Genomic DNA, 20741 nt, shown 5'->3' on the forward strand with positions numbered 1-20741 from the left:
TAAGCTTAGTGAAGATCAAATAATATTATATTTTAAATTATTCTTTATTTAAAAAGCTGTACTGTAAAACATTTAGCCATCCCTTAATGTTTATTTAGGCAATACAAGGACCTGTGGAATATGAGTGATGACAAACCATTTCTATGCACTGCCCCTGGATGTGGCCAGGTAATACACACATTACTTAAAGAATCATTTTGTGTATTCACATTTATCAAACACTATGACAGTTTATATTATCATTAAAAGGATTCTCTTACAATGTTTTGTACAGTTTTTGATTAAGAATGAAAACCCAGAAAATGTTAGGGAAGAAATTCTTCCTCAATAGCATATTTGAGTTTCAAAAAACACAATCCAATATGAGGGGGAAGCTAAGTTTAGTATTGGAAAGGTGGAAAACCTGGGCAAAACCCAGAATTTAAAAGTATCTTCATTTGACCATTCTTGGTTGAAAATCATTGTAAACTGCCTAATTGAAAATCATATATACATTATTTTGTATGAAAATTATTTTACTTGCTGGACTCTTACAATTAATATTTACCTATCAGATATCATTAATATATTAATGTTCTTAAGTCTGACATCTTTAACACAGAGCATGTGTGGAAGCATTTTCAAAAAAATGATATTTCAGCATTGTTTCAGAAAATAGTATTTCAGTGTTTCTTACTTAATAGGCTATTAAATGATTAATCTATTGCTATTATAATTCTAATTTTAAAGTAATTGTAGACACTAAGGAATGAAAATAAATTTTATGTACAGTGAAATTAGAGTACTTAAATATACAAATTATAAGTCACAGATAAGCACTAAAGTGTTCCATTTTCTTTAGTTGGTATTTTAAATTGAAGTATAATTGATATACAATAAACTGCACACACTTATTTTAATATTTTAACATGTATCTACCCATAAAACCATCACCACAATTAAGATAGTGAACATACTCATCACCACAAAAGTTTCCTCATGCCCATTTGTAATCCTTCCCGCTTCTGCCAACCATTCTGCATTGTCCTTATAGTTTGCATTTTCTCAAATTTTATATAAGTGGAGTCACACAGTATGTATTTTTGTTTGGCTTCTTTCATTCCATGTAATTAATTTGATTTCTCTATGTTATGTGATCAATAGCAATTCCTTTCCATTGAGGAATAGGATTTCATTATTCTACAATTATGGATATTTGGCTTATTTCCACTTTCTAGTTACTACAAATAAAGCTGTTGTGAATATTATGTACATGTCTTTGTATGGATTCATGCTCCTTTTCTCTTGAGTAAATGCCTAAGAGTGTACTGCTAGGGTCATATGATATATACAGTTAACCCTTGAACGGTGCAGGCATTAGGCTGTGATGCCCCCATGCAGTTTTAAATACACATATAACTTTTGACTCCCTAAAAACTTAACTACTAATAGTTTACTGTTGACTGGGAAGCCTCACAGATAACATGAAAAGTCAACTAACACATACTTTGTGTGTTACATTTATTATATACTATATTCTTACAATAAAGTAAGCTAGAGAAAAGAAAATGTTTTTTTTCAAATTGTCACGAATATCCAAAACATTTTCCAATGTATTTATTGGAAAAGATTCACATATAAGAGAACCTGTGCATTTCAAGCCCATGTTGTTCAAGGGTCAGCTGTATATATACTTTGTTAAAATTGCCAAACTGTTTTCCAAAATGGATTTACCACTTTCATTCCCACCAGCAGTGTTTAAGAGGTCTTACTGTCCTGTATTCTCATCAACATTTGTTGTTGTTGGTCTTCTAATTATAGCCATTTTCATTTTGTGCATTTTGATATATTATGTGGTCTTAATTTGCACTTTTACTAATGAAAAGTGGAGCACTTTTCATGTGCTTTATTGGCCATTTGTGTACCTTATTTTTTTGTGAACTGTCTTCTGAAATCTTTTTTAGAAATTGGTTGCCTTTCTTAATTTTTTTAACTGTATGACTTCTTTACATATCTCAGATATTAATCCATTATCAAATAGTTTCTCCAGGTCCATGGTTTGCATCTTAGCTTTCTTAATAACCTTTTGATGAACAGGTGTTTCTAATTTTAATGAAATCAGTATATTGGTTTCTCTTTTATGATTTTTGTTTTCTGTGACTTGTCTAAGAAACTTTTGTCTACCTTCAAGTCACAAAGAAACTCTCCTTTGTTTTCTTCTGAAAGCTTGGTTTTTCATTTAGATCTCTGTTTGATCATGAATTAATTTTTGTATATGGTATGAGGTAGAGTTGAAGCTCACTTTTTTCCATTTGGTTTTTCAGATATTCCAGCATTTGTTGAAAAGATCTTCCTTCTCCATTAAATTGCTTCAGGGCTTTTATTGAAAAATCAAATGATTGTATAAATCAGAGCATTTCTATTCTGTTCCCTTTATCAGTTTGTCAGCTTTTATGCTAGTACCACCCTGTTTTGATTACTCTAACTTTACAGTAAGCCTTCCAGTCAGGTAGGGTGAGTTCTCCCAGTTTAGTTCTCCTTCTTCAGATTGTTTTGAAGTCATTCCAATGAGGGTGTAGTAGTATCTTATTTTGGTCTTAGTTTACATGATGTCTAATAATGTTGATTAGGGTAAAGATTGGAGTTACTGAAATAGTTGCTATTTTATTAGGTCAGGGATTGCCTCTCTAATAAGGTGACATTTGTATAAAAAACATGAAAATGTGGGAGCAGATCCTTGGAGAAAGTTTTCTAGACCAAAGGAACAGCAAATAGAAAGGCCTTGAGGAGGGGAATGGTCTGGTATATTTAAAAATAGAAAGCCTGCTCTTGTGGCTGTAGCATATAGAGACCAATAAAGAGACATGGGTAAGAAATATGGTCAGAAAGGTATAAAAAAAAGGGAGTCTATACCTTGTAGGGCTTTGTAAAGTGAGCTAAGATTTTTGGGTTTAGCAAAGAGTTGAAGCAGGGAGAGTAGAGACTGGCAGCTGTCAGATGAGAGAGAATGGTTGCTTTGAGTATAGGTGATAACAGTAGACATACAGAGAAATAGACTGATTTGACATATTTTGGAGATATATTTGATATATTTTTCTATAAGAGCAAAAGAGCTCAAAACAAAACAAAAAAAACCTATAGTTCCCAGAATCCTTTGCACATAGTATTTCCTGGGAGATCAAGTTTTAATAAGAACTGATTTTAGAAGCACTAATTTAGTGGTAGTAGTACAAGTTATCTTTTGTAACAAGTTAACTAATGGTATTATTCCAAATGTGAGTTTTAGCTTTAATATACTTAGCAGACTTAGTTAAATTTAAATTTTCAAATAGAATATTTTAATTTAAAATATATTTGTGGTTAATGTCATTTCACAGAGACCTGTAGAGATCAATGTAAAGAATTTTAATTGTTGGCTCTTATTAAATCTTTTTTACACGCCTGTTAGATATTTCAGTTTAGTTAATTTCACGTTTTAGTGATGTTCCATTGAATTCAGTGGAAGATACAAAGAGATATTTTACTGAAAGATTTATTTAACATTGGAATTCTTCCTTTATATTGATAATATCTTTGCATTTAGTGATGCTTTCACTGAAAATTCTTTCTTTGGTAGAATGTTTATACTGTGAGCTGTATTGCAAAGGAGATAAAGATTCATTTTATTTAGTCTTAAGTTTAAGAAGTGTATGTGTTAATCAGTAACTTCTTGATGTTCAAAACAGTGTTATTCCTACTCTTCTAACACCAAAAGCAATGGTGTATTTTTTCCCTACATATATATAAAACAGTAGCAATATCATACACAGCAGTAAAGTAGTATAACTTTATTCGGGTACCTGGACCCAATTGCAGTGTGTGTAAATATGTGGGAGGGGGTCTTCTCACACACGCACACCACTGTGCAATTATTGAACACCAGTAGGATGTTGGAGAACTCAATTTTGATGCCGTCTGCCCGGAGACAGCAGCAGATTCCCAGGTTAAGGGTGCCATCCTACAAGACCGCCCTCCACCCCCAACACCAGACGATTGCAAGCCCCAGGCAACCTGTGCTTGTGACTTACCAGCTATAGATTGGAGGTTGCTACAACCTCCCTCTCGGGTCAAATAATTTGCTAAAGTGGCTCACAAAAGTCAGGAAAACACTTACATTTACTAATTTAATAAAGGATACTGTAAAGAATACAAGTTAACAGCCAGATGAAGAGAGACATAGGGCAAGATCCCCAGTAAAGGAGCTTCTATCCTGGTGGAGCATGGGGCCAGGCTTGGTGGCATGTGGAGGCATTCTGGTTCCCCAAGCATTAGAAGCTTTCCCCAACCAAGAAGCAGGATCAAACCGAGTAGAGCAGGCAGACCAGAGAGCAAGGCAGTGAGTGAGCGAACTCTTGTCATGGGTTTTGTGAGGGCCTCATTGCATAGTCATGATTGACTAAATTACTGGCCATTGGCTGATCCAGCCTCCAGCCCCTGTCCTTGGGTAGATGTCCAAAAGTCTCTTATTAACATGACAAAAACTCCTGTTTCACCTTTAAGACTGCAGTATTTTCCAGAACTGTGGATGAAGACCAGATATACCTGGGAAATACATATTTGGTCACCTGAATGACCAAATATGTATTTCTTATAACTCATTATATCACAAATAGAAACCTTCAGCTAGTGACAGTAGTAGTATATGAACTAATGGCTTTCTAACTTGGTTGTACCTCTTTAATCAGTTAAATAGGAATAATAATCTATATCATAGATGTGAATACATTTAGTGAATGCAGAGTGGTATCTTAAGTTAATTCTAGTGGCTGTTCAAGCTTGGAACATTGTCAGGTATCAGAGCTTTAATTTATTACAGAAGCAACTGGTTCACCTGTATCCATCCCATTTGTCAGAATGCCTTTCCTTTTTAACCTTTTAAGAGAGATGGTTATCCTGTCCTGTCTTGACTGCCATTCCCATTTTTTTTTTCAGCTATATTCTCAAAGCTGTTGTTTAACAAAATACTGTGCACATGTACAATTGTAATTGTGCCTTGGAGTTGTGTCCTCAATTGCTTGGAAAAAAGAACTTAAATGAATTCAACATGCTGTTACTGTTAGCAGTGTCATTATAATTTTTCTCCAAAACTTATTTTTAAAATTAATTGTTTAATTTGGCTGGGAAAGCAAGTAGATTCTGAAAAAGTTTTATTTTAGCACATAATATTTATTAGTTGAAAAAGAATGAATTTCATTCGTACACACACATACCTTTTCCTGGTGACTGCCTTTTGACAAGATTTCCTTTTGACACTGTCTTTTTAAGTGTTTTGTTAGAGGTTAATATATTTTTCTTAGATAACTGCCAGTGTTAAACTCACCTGTATCAAGTGCCAATTTAAGTATATTTTATCATGTGTATAAAGAATACCATTATATGATCAACAGTATCTTTATGAATAGCATTTAGGTAGATTTGATCTGTAGACCCTACATGAGATATCATGAATTCATATTCCATGCATTTTTCCCCTTTTGATATTCATATGATCCTAAATGTTTTTCAGGGTCTTGTAAGCTCTTTTTCACTTAGGATCAATCTTGGTGCCATTTTCATGTTTTGTACAAAACATAATGCCATTTATTCTGTGCTCTTTGATTTGGATAATTGTGATTAAACCAGTCCAAGCAGAGGATACTGGTAGAATAAAATTCCTAGAAGATAACTTTACAAATTCTTCTTAATCTATTAATGATGCTAATTTTGCCAGTTTTTAATCTAGGACCTCTACCAAAATGCATTCGTCCACAGATGTTTAGTAGCTGCCTGGAGAAGCCATATTGTTAAGTTCTTTAGAATGTAGAGTGAATCTTGGTTTAAGGTACCTTTAGGTCGAATTTAAGACACCTACATATAACTCTGCAATGTAAATTAAAAAGCAATGAAATAAGGCTAGTATACACTACAGATATGTTAATTCTCCAAGAGCTTTATTATTCAGTAATTTGTCAAAGGATGACTGCTATTCCTCCAAATTTGGAAGGGTTTCCTAAAACAATAAAGCAATAGGAAAACAGCACTAATGGGGAAGAGCAGAATCATTTAAAATGAACTACTTTGTCACTGGATTGGTTGCTCTTTGTTTGCTGGACTGTGACAGAGACATTCTTTTTTTATGTGGTAACTAAAGAATCTGATTGACTTCTTAATTTGTCTAGGAGTAATATTTCCACAAGAGAAGGGATCCATTTTGATGACTTAGGGAAACCATGTTCAAATATCTATAATTTTAACATCCCTGTTTACAAATCTGTACCTAGAAAGTGAGTTTAGATCTCTTTCTTTGGCTTTGAAATAACAAAAAAGTAACTGCTCCCTATTTTCATTTATAAATGTTCTCTGATAAGGAGCATATTCATAGAACTTGATGTCCAGATGCAGTCAGGAAGTATTTAAACAGTGTGTTTATTATGTTGTAATCATAAATGTCACCTTTGGCATGTAAGACCTTTCCAAATTAAGTGTAGCTTTAAAAATAATTATGCTTCATTTTTTTCATGTAAGAACTATGATGAAACAAAGTGATAAAATCACTTCAACTATTTTAAGTCAAATTTTTTTTAATGTTCACTTATTGTATTGGTTGCTTTTTTTTTGCTGGATTATATCACTCTTTTATGTGATAATATAAGGAACCTCATATACTTAATTATACTATTCTTAATTTGTCCAGGAGTAATATTTTTATAACAAAATTCTTATTTTAAATATGGTAAGTAACCTGAAGTCTGTGTAAATATAGTACTTTCTTCGAAAGTGATGGTACCATGGAGTATATATTTCTACTATGATATGGCATGAAATTAATAGTGATCTATTTTTAGTACAAATGACATTTATATAAAGTTTCTTTGCCTCAGGTTTTGTGTTTAAATACTTTCAAGTTTGGCACTGGTAGTATAGCAGTATTGCTTATCCTTGGGTAATGGTTTTCTCTTTGATTATTTGAAATTTGGTATATTTATTTGTACTAACAATAGATTCTTTTATAGTTATACTGCTATTTCATTGTTAATGGTGCTTTTACATGTTGTGGAAATGAATTTCCTTATCATTTTATTTATTTGGTCAAATTGAAAATCTTAACTATATTTTAAAACTTTTTGCCACAGCGTTTTACCAACGAGGATCATTTGGCTGTCCATAAACATAAACATGAGATGACACTGAAATTTGGTCCAGCACGTAATGACAGTGTCATTGTGGCTGGTTAGTATATGCTTTTATTAATAGCTTATATACATATTTCACCTGGAATGTGCACAATTTTTGTGTATTCTCTGTAAATAATATAGTCTGGTGATAATCCAATGACTTTCATGTACAGTAAATGTTGACAACATGTATTTTACCCATTACATTTCCATATTTCCTTCTGACCCTTCATTTCACTTTGTGTATTTTTCAAATGTAGATTTCAATGTCACTTTTGTGGAAGTCAGTTAGAATCCTGGGAGCATTCATACCATCTCCTACATTTAACTGATAATTGAACTAATGTGATGTTTAGTCAATGTTTCCTTTAGCTATTTACACCTGATTTACAATGCTGTGGGAAAATAGAAAATGATCAAGCTCCTCCTGTTGGAGAAAGAGCAATTAGCAGTCTTGTTCATTAGGATTTTGTTTATTTTATTTATTTTTGGACTAAACATCTGTTTTAGTAAAGTACTCTGAATAAGGGGGGACCTAAATTCAGTCAGTGCTTTTTTTGTATGTTGATCCTGTGACCATACACTATATCACCTAAGCAGATGATTTTCTTTTATCATATATGAAATAAGAAACCCAATTCATTGGTTTATTGTCCTTTCATGCTGTATTAGCTGCCCCTTTTTTGGTATTTAAATATATACACATACACAGACCTATGTATATGCACACATACATAATATATACAGTTTCACTGCATATTTTATATTTTGTAAGTTGATAAGAAAATTTTTATAAAATTTAATATATTTACATAAATTTCAGACCCTTTTAAAGTTCAGCTGCAGATTTACAAATCATCAATATTCTTATCAACCCTAAAATCTTTTCTCTTGTAAAACTTAGGTTAACTATTTGTAAGTTTGTAATTATACCTGAATACCAATTAATATTCTTTTAAATAACTTTTAAATTATCACCCAACATAGAGATCAAATTGTCATATGCAGTGCTTTGGAGAGATAATGAGGCAAATATTAGATGCTTCTTCCTGTATTTTCAGTATCAAAATTTTTGTAGCGAAAATATTGGATGTCATAAGTAGTTCATCATTTATCAAAAACTATTTAGGAAAACTATAAGGGCAAATTCAACATATCTTCAGTTCTGTAAGTAAAAGGAAACAGATGAGTGAGGGCTACATTCCTTTAGTATTGTACATCATAAGAGCTTGAACAAAAAACAGTCAAACAAGCAAAACAGCCACCTGAAGGTTCACTCTCCTTAGCATGAAGGGCTTTGCTTCTTGAAATTTGGTGCCCTAGAGCAATATCTCTATAACGTATTAACTCAAAAATATTTTGAGATTGGCTTCTAAAAATTACTTTCCTATCTGTTTAAATTTAATACAACAAAAAAATAGAAGACATTCAAATACAGCACTTGACCTTTTTTTTAATAACGTGTTGAGATGAGTAGTTCAACATTATTGTATAAATACAGTGTTGATATGTGTGGTATATATGATCAATAGCCATAAGCCATCTATGTGTTTATACTGTTGTGTGTAGTTGCCTTTTCTCAAGCCTAATCATTCCAGTACTTACCGATAAAAGTGATTTATGCATATGCATTTTATTTTTAAGACTTTCTCTCCCTTTAGTACAAATTAGGAGCCTACATTGAACTTAGATAAGCACTGTGGGTGTGATCAGAAAGTCAGATTTATATTCACTTTGCTAATTCAGTCATGATGAACCTGAGCAATAAATACATGTATACTGGGACCTTAATATAGTGTGATTTTGGAAGTCTTTTAGGGAGTAGGGAGTGTGTATGTTGCAGACTAATAGGTAAAATGATGACACAATAGAGTCCCCTCAGTAATTCTGATAATACTAATAGTGTCTGAGATAGGCCTACATCTAATGTATATGTCAAGTAGATCATGTAAGTGTTAAATATATTTATATGTAGTAAACATGTTAATACTCTGGATATATGTGGAGGGGGACAAAGATAAAACAATAAATAGTGCCTATTCTTAGAACACAGTACTTAATATATGAATTTTAATTTCAACAAAAGACTTAATGAGTATTTAATCTTAAACTAGAAATTATCATTATACTTTTATTTATCTTAGGCTAGATCCCTGATATATATATAAAATTGATGCTCTAAAATATACAAAATGTAAATATAATTTGAATGTGCTACCAGCTCTGATCAATATGAATAAATAGTCTTAAACATAATAAGACTAAACAGACACACTTCACAAATTTGCCATTTTTCGTTCAACATGGACCTTAACTGGCAGATTGTTCTATAACCAATACATGTACACACAATTCATGTGTTAATGCACATAACGTGAATACATATTCAAGTAGTTAAAGTAGTTCAAGTTGTGAGAAAGTAGAGTTGACTATTTCTCTGCGGCCTGGAATTTAAGCTAAGACATCCATAGATAAGTAACTCTTACATAACCCTCATACCAAACTTGAAAAATGCATGAAAATACAAAGTTAACTTCAACAGGTAATAGTAAGAAGAGTTTTGTTTTGGTTTATTTTTGTTTTAAGGCTCTTGTTTTAAACTTTTTCTTCCTTGGGTATTTAATCTACCTACTAAAGATTGTTATAACTTAAGGTTGCTTTCATAGTAGATTATGAACATTAGTAGAAGGGTCATGTTAAAATATATATGCTCTTGTCCTAGTTTTCCCCAGATTGCATGTATTTTAAACAATTGTTATTCTTAATAATATAAATTTTAAAAGATTGTTACTGTGTTAGTAATGAGGATAGTAGATCTGTGCGTAGAGGATGCTTATGTCACTCAGAGAAGGTATGGACTAAGGAACAAGAAGGGTTTCTTTCATTCTTTCATTTTCCATAAAGTTGGAGGAAATATCCTGAACTGCAACAAAAACTTTAACCAGATATTGTTTGCTTTAAAGGAAAAGGTCTTTCCAAAGAGAATTAACAGCTGAATGAACCAGTCCTGCTAATTTGTTAATTTACTAGCTCTATTTTAGGGTCCTGTGTGACATTTAAATCTACGTGATTACTTCTTGACATTTATTTCAGATCAGACCCCAACACCAACAAGATTCTTGAAAAACTGTGAAGAAGTGGGTTTGTTTAATGAGTTGGCAAGTCCATTTGAGAATGAATTCAAGAAAGCTTCAGAAGATGACATTAAAAAAGTATGTAGTTAACCATGAAATTTTTAAAAAGTACTCTGACAGAACAATAATCATAATTACACTTACTACTTCCTTATTTTACATGTACTGATGGCTGTTTTTTAACTCCTAAAATTTTCTTTAATGTTTGTGTTTTAGATGCCTCTAGATTTATCCCCTCTTGCAACACCCATCATAAGAAGCAAAATTGAGGAGCCCTCTGTTGTAGAAACAACTCACCAGGATAGTCCTTTACCTCACCCAGAGTCTACAACCAGTGATGAAAAGGTTAGAAATTTGTGTTTTGGGTAGAAACACAAACCAAGTGGACAAAGTCAGTACCCGGAGAAAAGTTTAATATTTGATCTATATAAAACGATAATGTAATAAATTCTACATAATTCAGTGTAAGATTGTAAGTCTTAAATGTGAAAGCCTGGGAATACTAATAGAAATTTCAGGGCAAGAAGACCTTCTTCATAGAGGTGTATATAGGTGTATAGCTAGGTTTTATTTATTTTTATTTATTTATTTTTTGGTATCATTAATATACAATTACATGAGCAACATTATGGTTACGAGACTCCCCCTGTCATCAAGTTCCCCCCATATGCCCCATTAGAGTCACTGTCCATCAGCGTAGTAAGATACTATAGAATCACTACTTGTCTTCTCTGTGTTATACTGCCTTACCAATGCCCCCCTCACCCCAACACTATGTGTGCTTATTGTAATGCCTATTTTTCCCCTTATCCCCTCCTTTCTACTCATCCTCCTTAGTCCCTTTCCCTTTGGTAACTGTTAGTCCATTCTTGGGTTCTGTGAGTCTACTGCTGTTTTGTTCTTTCAGTTTTTTCTTGTTCTTATTCTCCACAGATGAGTGAAATCATTTGATACTTGTCTTTCTCCACCTGGCTTATTTCACTGAGCATAATACCCTCTAGCTCCATCCATGTTGTTGCAAATGGTAGGATTTGTTTTCTTCTTATGACTGAATAATATTCCATTGTGTATATGTACCACATCTTCTTTATCCATTCATCTACTGATGGATACTTAGGTTGCTTCCATTACATGGCTATTGTAAATAGTGCTGCGATAAACATAGGAGTGCATGTGTTTTTTCAAACTGGGCTGCTGCATTCTTAGGGTAAATTCCTAGGAGTGGAATTCCTGGGTCAAATGGTATTTCTGTTTTGAGTTTTTTGAGGAACCTCCATATGGCTTTCCACAATGTTTGAAATAAATTATATTCCCACCAGCAGTATAGGAGGGTTACCCGTTCTCAACATCGTTCCATTATTTGTTGTTGTTTGTCTTTTGGATGGTGGCCATCTTAACTGGTGTGAGATGATATGTCATTGTGAATTTAATTTGCATTTCTTTGATGATTAGGGATGGGAAGCATCTTTTCATGTGCCTGTTGGCCATCTGAATTTCTTCTTTGGAGAAGTGTCTGTTCAGATCCTTTGCCTATTTTTTAATTGGATTATTTGCTTTTTTTTTGTTGAGGTACGTGAGCTCTCTATATTTTGGTTGTCAATCCCTCATTGGGTATGTCATTTATGAATATATTCTCCTATACTGTAGGATGCCTTTTTGTTCTACTGATAGTGTCCTTTGCTGTACAGAAGCTTTTCAGTTTTACATAGTCCCACTTGTTCATTTTTGCTTTTATTTCCCTTTCCTGGGGAGACATGTTCATGAAGAAGTTGCTCATGTTTATGTCCAAGAGATTTTTGCCTATGTTTTCTTCTAAGGGTTTTATGGTTCATCACTTATATTCAGGTCTTTGATCCATTTTGAGTTTACTTTTGTGTATGGAGTTAGACAGTTTCATTCTCTTAGATGTAGCTGTCCAGTTTTGCCAGCACCAGCTGTTGAAGAGGCCATCATTTCCCCATTGTATATCCATGGCTCCTTTATCGTATATAAATTGACCATATATGCTTGGGTTAATATCTGGATTCTCTATTCCATTCCACTGATCTATGGGTCTGTTCTTGTGCCAGTACCAAATTATCTTGATTACTGTGGCTTTGTAGTAGAGGTCGAAGTTGGGAAGTGATATTCCCCCTGCTTTATTCTCCCTTCTCAGGATTGCTTTGGCTATTTGGGATCTTTTATGGTTCCACATGAATTTTAGAACTATTTGTTCCAGTTTGTTGAAGAATGCTGTCAGTATTTTGATAGGGATTGCTTTGAATCTATGGATTTCTCTAGGCAGGTTGGCCATTTTGACAATATTAAATTCTTCCTAGACAAGAGCATGGGATGAATTTCTATTTATTAGTGTCCTCTGTAATTTCTCTTAAGAAGTGTCTTGTCTTCACGGTATAGATCTTTCACTTCCCTGGTTAGGTTTATTCCTGGGTATTTGGGGGTTTTTTTTGGTGCAATTGTGAATGGAATTGTTTTCCTGATTTCTCTTTGTGCTAGTTCATCGTTAGTGTATAGGAAAGCAACAGATTTCTGTGTATTAATTTTGTATCCTGCAACTTTGCTGAATTCAGATATTCTAATAGTTTTGGAGTGGGTTTTTTAGGGTTTGTTATGTACAATATCATGTCATCTGCAAACAGTGACAGTTTGACTTCTTCCTTACCAATCGGGATGCCTTTTATTTCTTTGTGTTGTCTGATTGCCATGGCTGGGACCTCCAGTACTATGTTGAATACAATCGGAGAGAGTGGGCATCCTTGTCTTGTTCCCTATCTTAGGGGAAAAGCTTTCAGCTTCTCTCTGTTAAGTATGATGTTGGCTGTGGGTTTGTCATATATGGCCTTTATTGTTTTGAGGTACTTTCCCTCTATCCCCATTTTGTTGAGAGTTTTTATCATGAATGGATGTTGAATTCTGTCAGATTCTTTTTCAGCATCTATGGAAACGATCATGTGGTTTTTGTCCTTTTTGTTGATGTGGTGGATGATGTTGATGGATTTTCGAATGTTATTATTATTATTTTTTTAACATCCTTGCATCCCTGGGATGAATTCCACTTGATCATGGTGTATAATCCTCTTGATGTATTTTTGAATTCTGTTTGCTAATATTTTGTTGAGTATTTTTGCATCTATGTTCATGAGGGATACTGGTCTGTAATTTTCTTTTTTTGTGGTGTCTTTCCCTGGTTTGGTATTAGAGTGATGCTTGCTTCATAGAGTAAGTTTGAAAGTATTGCCTTCTCTTCTGTTTTTTGGAAAACGTTAAGAAGAATGGGTATTATGTCTTTAAGTGTCTGATAAAATTCAGCAGTGAATCCATGTGGTCTGGAATTTTGTTCTTGGGTAATTTTTGATTACCAATTTGATTTTGTTGGTGGTAATGGGTCTGTTTAGATTTTGTGTTTCTTCCTTGGTCAGTCTTGGAAGGTTGTATTTTTCTAGGAAGTTGTCCATTTCTTCTAGGTTATCCGGCTTGTTAGCATATAGGTTTTCGTAGTATTCTCTAATAACTCTTTATATTTCTGTGGTGTCTGTCATGGTTTTTTCCTTCTCATTTCTGATTCTGTTGATGTGTGTAGATTCTCTTTTTCTCCTAGTAAGTCTGGTTAGGGGTTTATCTATTTTGTTTATTTTCTCAAATAACCAGCTCTTAGTTTCATTAATTTTTTCTATTGTTTTATCTTCTCAGTTTTACTCATTTCTTCTCTGATCTTTATTATGTCCCTCCTGCTGCCTTTGGGCTTCATTTGTTCCTCTTTTTCCAGTTTCAATAATTGTGGATTTAGACTATTCATTTGGAATCTTTCTTCCTTCTTTACATAGGCCTGGATTGTTATATACTTTCCTCTTAGAACTGCCTTCGTGGCGTTCCACAGAAGTTTGGGCATTGTGCTGTTATTTTCATTTGTCTCCATATATTGCTTTATCTCTGTTTTAATTTGGTCATTGATCCATTGATTATTTAGGAGCATGTTAAGCCTCCATGTATTTGTGAGCCTTTTTGTTTTCTTTGTACAGTTTATTTCTAGTTTTATACTGTTGTGATCTGAGAAGTTGGTTGATACAATTTCAATCTCTCAGAGTTTAATAAGACTCTTTTTGTTGCTTAGTATGTGGTCTGTTCTGGAAAATGTTCCATGTGCACTTGAGAATAATGTATATTCTGCTGCTTTTGGGTGTAGATTCTGTAGATGTCTGTTAGGTCCATCTGTTCTAATGTGTTGCTCAGTGCCTAAGTTTCTTTACCAATTTTCTGTCTGGCTGATCTGTCCTTTGGAGTGAGTGGTGTGTTGATGTCTCCTAAAATGAATGCATTGCATTCTATTTCCTCCTTTAATTTTGTTAGTATTTGTTTCACATATGTTGGTGCTCCTCTATTGGGTGTATATATATTTATAATGGTTATATCATCTTGTTGGACTGCCCACTTTATCATTATGTAATGTCCTTCTTTATCTCTTGTTACTTTCTTTGTTTTGGAGTCTATTTTGTCTGATACTAGTACTGCAACACCTGCTTTTTTCTCCCTATTGTTTGCATGAAATATCTTTTTCCAACCCTTGACTTTTAGTCTGTATATGTCTTTGGGTTTGAGGTATGTCTCTTGTAAGCAGCATATAGATGGGCCTTGCTTTTTTATCAGTTCTGTTACTCTGTCTTTTGATTGGTGCATTCAGTCCATTTACATTTATGGTGACTATTGAAAGATATGTACTTATTGCCATTGCAGGCTTTAGATTCGTGGTTACCAAAGGTTCAAGAGTAGCTTTTTTACTATCTAACCGTCTAACTTAACTGACTTACTAAGCTATTATAAACACAGTCTGATGATTCTTTATTTCTCTCCCTTCTTACTCCTCCTCCTCCATTCTTTATGTTCGGTGTTTTATTCTGTACTCTTTTGTGTTCGCTTTCACTGCTTTTGTGAACAGTTGATTTTATTTTTTGCCTTTAGTTAGTATTTGGGTGGTTTGCTTTCTTTGGTGTCATTTTATTTTCTCTGTTGACATCTACTTAGCCTTAGGAGTGCTTCCATCTAGAGCAGTCTCTAAAATATCCTGTAGAGGTGGTTTGTGGGAGGCAAATTCCCTTAAGTTTTGCTTGTCTTGGAATTGTTTAATCCCTCCTTCATATTTAAATGATAATCGTGCTGGATACAGTATTCTTGGTTCAAGGCTCTTCTGTTTCATTTCATTAACTGTATCATGCCATTCTCTTCTGGCCTGTAATGTTTCTGTTGAGAAGTCTGATGATAGCCTGTTAGATTTTCCTTTATAGGTGACCTTTTTTCTCTCTCTGGCTGCCTTTAATACTCTGTCCTTGTCTTTGATCTTTGCCATTTTAATTATTATATGTCTTGGTGTTGTCCTCTTTGGGTCCCTTCTGTTGGGAGATCTATGGGCTTCCATGGTCTAAGAGACTATTTCCTCCCCCAATTTGGGGAAGTTTTCAGCAATTATTTCTTCAAATACACTTTCAATCCCTTTTTCTCTCTCTTCTTCTTCTGGCACCCCTATAATGCAAATATTGTTCCGTTTGGTTTGGTCACAAAGTTCTCTTAATATTCTTTCATTCTTGGAGGTCCTTTTATCTCTCTCTGCCTCAGCTTCTCTGTATTCCTATTCTCTGATTTCTATTCCATTAACGGTCTCTTGCACCTCATCCAGTCTGCTCTTTAGTCCTTCCAGACATTGTTTTATTTCTGTATTCTCCCTCCTGACTTGATCGTTTAGCTCTTGTATATTTCTCTGCAGGTCTATCAGCATGGTTATGACCTTTATTTTGAATTCTTTTTCAGAGTGATTGGTTAAATCTATCTCCCCAGGCCCTCTCTCAGGGGTTGTCTGGATAGTTCTGGACTGGACAAAATTCTTCTGTGTTTTCATGGCAATAGAGGTAATCGCAGGCTGGTGGTGCATGCATCAGCTGGGAGAACAGTCCCTTCCTGCTTGCTGGTCGCCTTGTCCTTCTCCATTGCCTGTTTCAGTTACCTGCATGCAGGAGCAGTGTCCGGGTTAATCCCCTGAGCCTCTGCATGCGATGCAGCCCAGAGCCCTGCGGGGTGTGGCAGGCGCACTGGGTGTGCTCTCCTGCAAGAACCGCGCCCTTCATGCCTTGCCCCAGCTTCCTCTGCGCTGGGCAGCTGTGCACCGGTGGCAGCCTCTGGGTCTGGCCTGGGCCGTTGTGCACTGCGTGGAGGCTCTGGGTGGCTGCTGTGGGCGCAGCCGCTCTCTGGCTGCTCCGCCACTGTGGCGGGGCCGCGTTGGGGGGAACAAATGGCAGGCTGCTTATTGCTGTGAGGGGCTTCAGAGGTGCATTTCCATCCAGTGGCCTGGGGTGCCTGAAGTTCCTCAGGATTCCCAGCCTGCTGGGCCGAGTGTGCCAGGACGATTCCGTCCAGCCATGAGGCCCCTGTCGCTTTAAAGCTTTCAAAAAGCACTCGCTTTTTTTTTTTTTTGTCACACGGGAGCCAGCTTCAGGACCCACTTACAGATTTTACTTTTCCGTTTACCTAATATCCAACACACCATGCAATGTGTGTCTGCACTCCTGGTGCAAATTACTAGGGCTGGTTATTTAGCAGCCCTGCCCTTCCACTCCCTCCCCGCTCAGATTCCTTTTCTCCTGCCAGTGGTCTGGGATGAGGGTAGCGTTCTGATCTTCCCAGGCTGCGGCTTGTGTCTTACCCACTTGTTGAGATGCTGAGTTCTCACAGATGTAGGTGTAGCCTGGCTGTTTTACTGTATCGTCTGGTCTCTCTTTTAGGAATAGTTGTATTTGTTGTATTTTCAAAAATATATATGGTTTTGGGAGGAGATTTCTGCTGCCCTACTTACACTGCCATTTTGGCTCCTCCCCTTGTTTACTTTTATATTGTGCTTTAGATTAATGAACATTTTCTTGTGTCATTAGAAATTTTCCAAAATCATAATTTTTAATGGTCATTGTTGTATTTTATTTTATCATTATTTTAATGCATTTACTTTATCCTGTTCTTGTTGGATGTAAAGGTAGTTTTGACATTAACAGTTATTAGAAAAATGTTGTTAAATCTTGGATTTCCTAGAGAGCATGCTGGTTCCTTCACCCTAAACAGCCTTTCCCTGATTATTACAGTTTTTGCCTCTTTTATAAGTATTCATTCTCCATGCATTCATCACTCATTAGTTCCCTTGGGCAGGACATAGTCATGTTGTAAAAGCTACATTGTAAGTTAGTTCTAGATCCAACTTTCTTTTTTTTCTTGATTTTCTTCCTAGGTGATCTCATCTAGACCCATAACTTTAAAAATCATCTCCATACTAATGACTCAAATTTATGTTGACCCACATATCTCGCAGATTTCCGTATTCATATATGACTCCATCTTATGGAGTTTATGTCTAATAGACCTCTTAATATGTCTAAATCAGAGCCATTGATTCTTTCCCCAAATTTTCCCTGTCTCAGCAAATTTTCTCTCCATCCACCTACTCAGGCCAAGAACCCTTGATCCCTTTTTGTCCTTTACACAAAAACCAACAGCAAATCTTACCAGACCTACCTCCTGAATATATCTGTAATTTATCCTCTTCTTATTTCTGTGTCATGACCTTAGTCCATGCCATCATATCTTTTACTTGGATTATTAACCAGTACCCTCTAACTGGATTTTCTACTTCCATCTCCAATCCATTTTCCATAGATGGTTTTATTTTTAATAAAAATGTCCCTTCACTGCTTAAAATCCTTCAGTGGTTTGCCATTGCAGTTAAGATAACCCATACTTTTTCCATAAGCCCACATTCATCTGGACATATTTACCCATCCAGCTTCATGTCATGCCACTCTCTGGTGTGTTCAGCAAATACTCCCAAGTTTTTTCCTGTTTCAGAGATATTACTTTTAGTGTTACTTCTTTCTCCCTAGCATGCTCTCCTCATCGTTTAGTTATCAGTTCAATGCCATTTTTGCAAAAAAGCTCACCTTACACCCCCTATGCTATACAAAGTAGCCAACTCCAGCCTTCCCTCAATTAATCTTCCATGATTATGTTGTACTATTACTTATCACACAATACAATCTAAAATTTTCTTGTTTGGTTCATTGTCTCTCTCTCTTCCTACTAGTCTTTGAGGTCATGCTATAAATTCTCAAGTGTGTTGAATAAATGAAGTTCCAATAGTACTAGTTAATCTTTCTTTCTGTATAGCTTATTACGATTTTGGTAATAGTTGGAAGCATAAAGGCCGATACAAAGAACACAGTAAACCCAATCTTTATATTTAGTTCTTAAAGAGTTCTGAGCAAGTCCCTTAATCTCTTCCTAATCAGTAAAACTGGGGAAACACCATCTGTAAAGTACTGGTTAATTCACAAATTCTGTTTTTCCTTAATTTAGAAAGATCTCATATAATAATTACTTATTTTACATTTGAGATACTCCATATTGATTGGCCCTTTGATACAGAGAAATTATTGGTAATGGGGGGAGGTAGCTACGTGAGATTAGCAACCAGTTGTATTGCTTTAAAGACATTTTAACATTTTTATTACTGAATTTGTATCAACATTAACACAGTCTTCCTCTTTTTATAGTATAATGAGGGAGTGGGACTAGGCAATCCCTTCTTGATTTTAAGTTACATGACTTCATGAGAATGGATTGTAGTTTTTACTAAACTTCTCATGGAATCATAGCTAAGTTGCCCAGACTTGCTTCTGAATTCATAGGAAAACAAGTACTGAAAAAATGACAAAGATCTTTTAAAATCAAAGTATGAACATTGCTTTTGAAACTTCATAGCTGTGTCTAAAATGTTCTTTTTTTTTTTTAAAGAGTAAAATATTTTATTATCTCATTTTGAATTCTATACAAAATACTTCAGTGGCAATAGAAGGCGAATTTCATAAGGATTTTCAAGTTATGTGTAAATCTCAGGAAAATATTCCATTGAAACACTGCTTCTTATATTGACATATGCTTTCACTTTTGATTTGATTGTTTGCAATTTATTCCTTTTACTTTCTATAAAACTTTGGATGAAGTCTTTATATTTATATATATATATATATATATATATATATTTTTTTTTTTTTTTGAGAGGGCACCTCTCATATTTATTGATCAAATGGTTGTTAACAACAATAAGATTCTGTATAGGGGGGTCAATGCTCAATGCACAATCATTAATCCATCTCAAGCCTAATTCTCATCAGTTTCCGATCTTCTGAAGCATAATGAACAAGTTTTTACATGGTGAACGAATTCTTACATAGTGAATAAATTCTTACACGGTGAACAGTACAAGGGCATTCATCACAGAAACTTTCGGTTTTGATCACGCATTATGAACTATAAACAATCAGATCAAATATGAATATTCGTTTGATTTTTATACTTAATTTATATGTTGATCCCACATTTCTCCCTTTATTATTATTATTATTTTTATTTGTAATAAACTGCTGAAGTGGTAGGTAGATGCAAGATAAAGGTAGAAAACATAGTTTAGTGCTGTAAGAGGGCAAATGTAGATGATCAGGTGTGTGCCTATGGACCAAGTGTTAATCCAAGCTAGACAAGGGCAGCAAAACATCCATGGATGCAGAAGCTTTCTCTCAACTCAGAGGGGGGAGTGTGAGGTTCTAAGCTTCATCACTGTTGTTCCCCAATTTCTCACCTGAAGGCCCCCCTGCGACTGTGCCTGTCTTAGGTTGTTCTTCCCTTGAGGAATCTTACCCGTCTCTGGCTAACCAGTCATCTTCCGGGGCCATACAGGGAAATGTAAAGTTGGTAAGTGAGAGAGAAGCCATGTTGTTTGAAAAGGTTAGCTTTTTACTTCTTTGCAGATTTATGCCCTGTGGCTTCTATGCCCAGCACTTGTCTCGAGGTATCTTTACCACCTGGAGGAATTATGATACTCGGTAAATTTGATATGAGGCACGAATTCTATTTCAGGGTTGTAATTAGGAAGGAAGAAGAAAAGCTATAGAGGTAGCATATGGAAGAAAACATGGGAGGATTGATTATTTCTTTGACATATCTTCTTGTAGAGTACCTTAAGTATGTATAGGTTTTAAACTACTAATTTGCACACACATATTAACATAATAGGAATACGGTGACATAAACAAAGCAAATCTATAATTACCATCCATCTCCAGTGAAGCCAAGAAAACCATTTAGGCACCCTAGGCATTTGTGAAAATTTGTCTATGATATGATGGATATTGTCCAACTGTACTTGAACAGTCTGAGAGAAATCAGACAAATTAAAGCAGCCCATTTCTGGGATCTGTTCACATCCCATATGTTCTTTTAACCGTAGATAGTCTATAGTCATAAGATTTTGGAGTGCTACAACTTGCACCCCTCCCAACTCCTGGTTGAGTTCCAACAGTACAGATACGGTCAAATTCGTTGTCTCACTGTATGCACATGCCAGCCTAGA

At 34.9% G+C, this 20741-nt stretch overlaps 1 protein-coding gene across 3 annotated transcripts in view; it reads left to right on the forward strand.

Annotated features, from left to right (window-relative positions):
* ATF2 (activating transcription factor 2) overlaps nt 1-20741 on the forward strand; it is a 99722-nt gene that overhangs the window by 36683 nt on the left and 42298 nt on the right. For all 3 annotated transcript variants that reach the window (XR_012123687.1, XM_037020632.2, XM_037020633.2), the window contains exons 4-7: nt 99-168; nt 7131-7227; nt 10266-10384; nt 10523-10651. Coding sequence is in view for 2 of the 3 variants with exons in the window: in XM_037020632.2 (XP_036876527.1) it covers nt 99-168; nt 7131-7227; nt 10266-10384; nt 10523-10651 (415 nt within the window). In the remaining variant the exon portion in view is untranslated. The remainder of the gene's footprint in view (nt 1-98; nt 169-7130; nt 7228-10265; nt 10385-10522; nt 10652-20741) is intronic.

Source organism: Manis javanica, chromosome 12, assembly GCF_040802235.1.
Source record: "Manis javanica isolate MJ-LG chromosome 12, MJ_LKY, whole genome shotgun sequence".
Classification (NCBI taxonomy): Eukaryota; Metazoa; Chordata; class Mammalia; order Pholidota; family Manidae; genus Manis; species Manis javanica.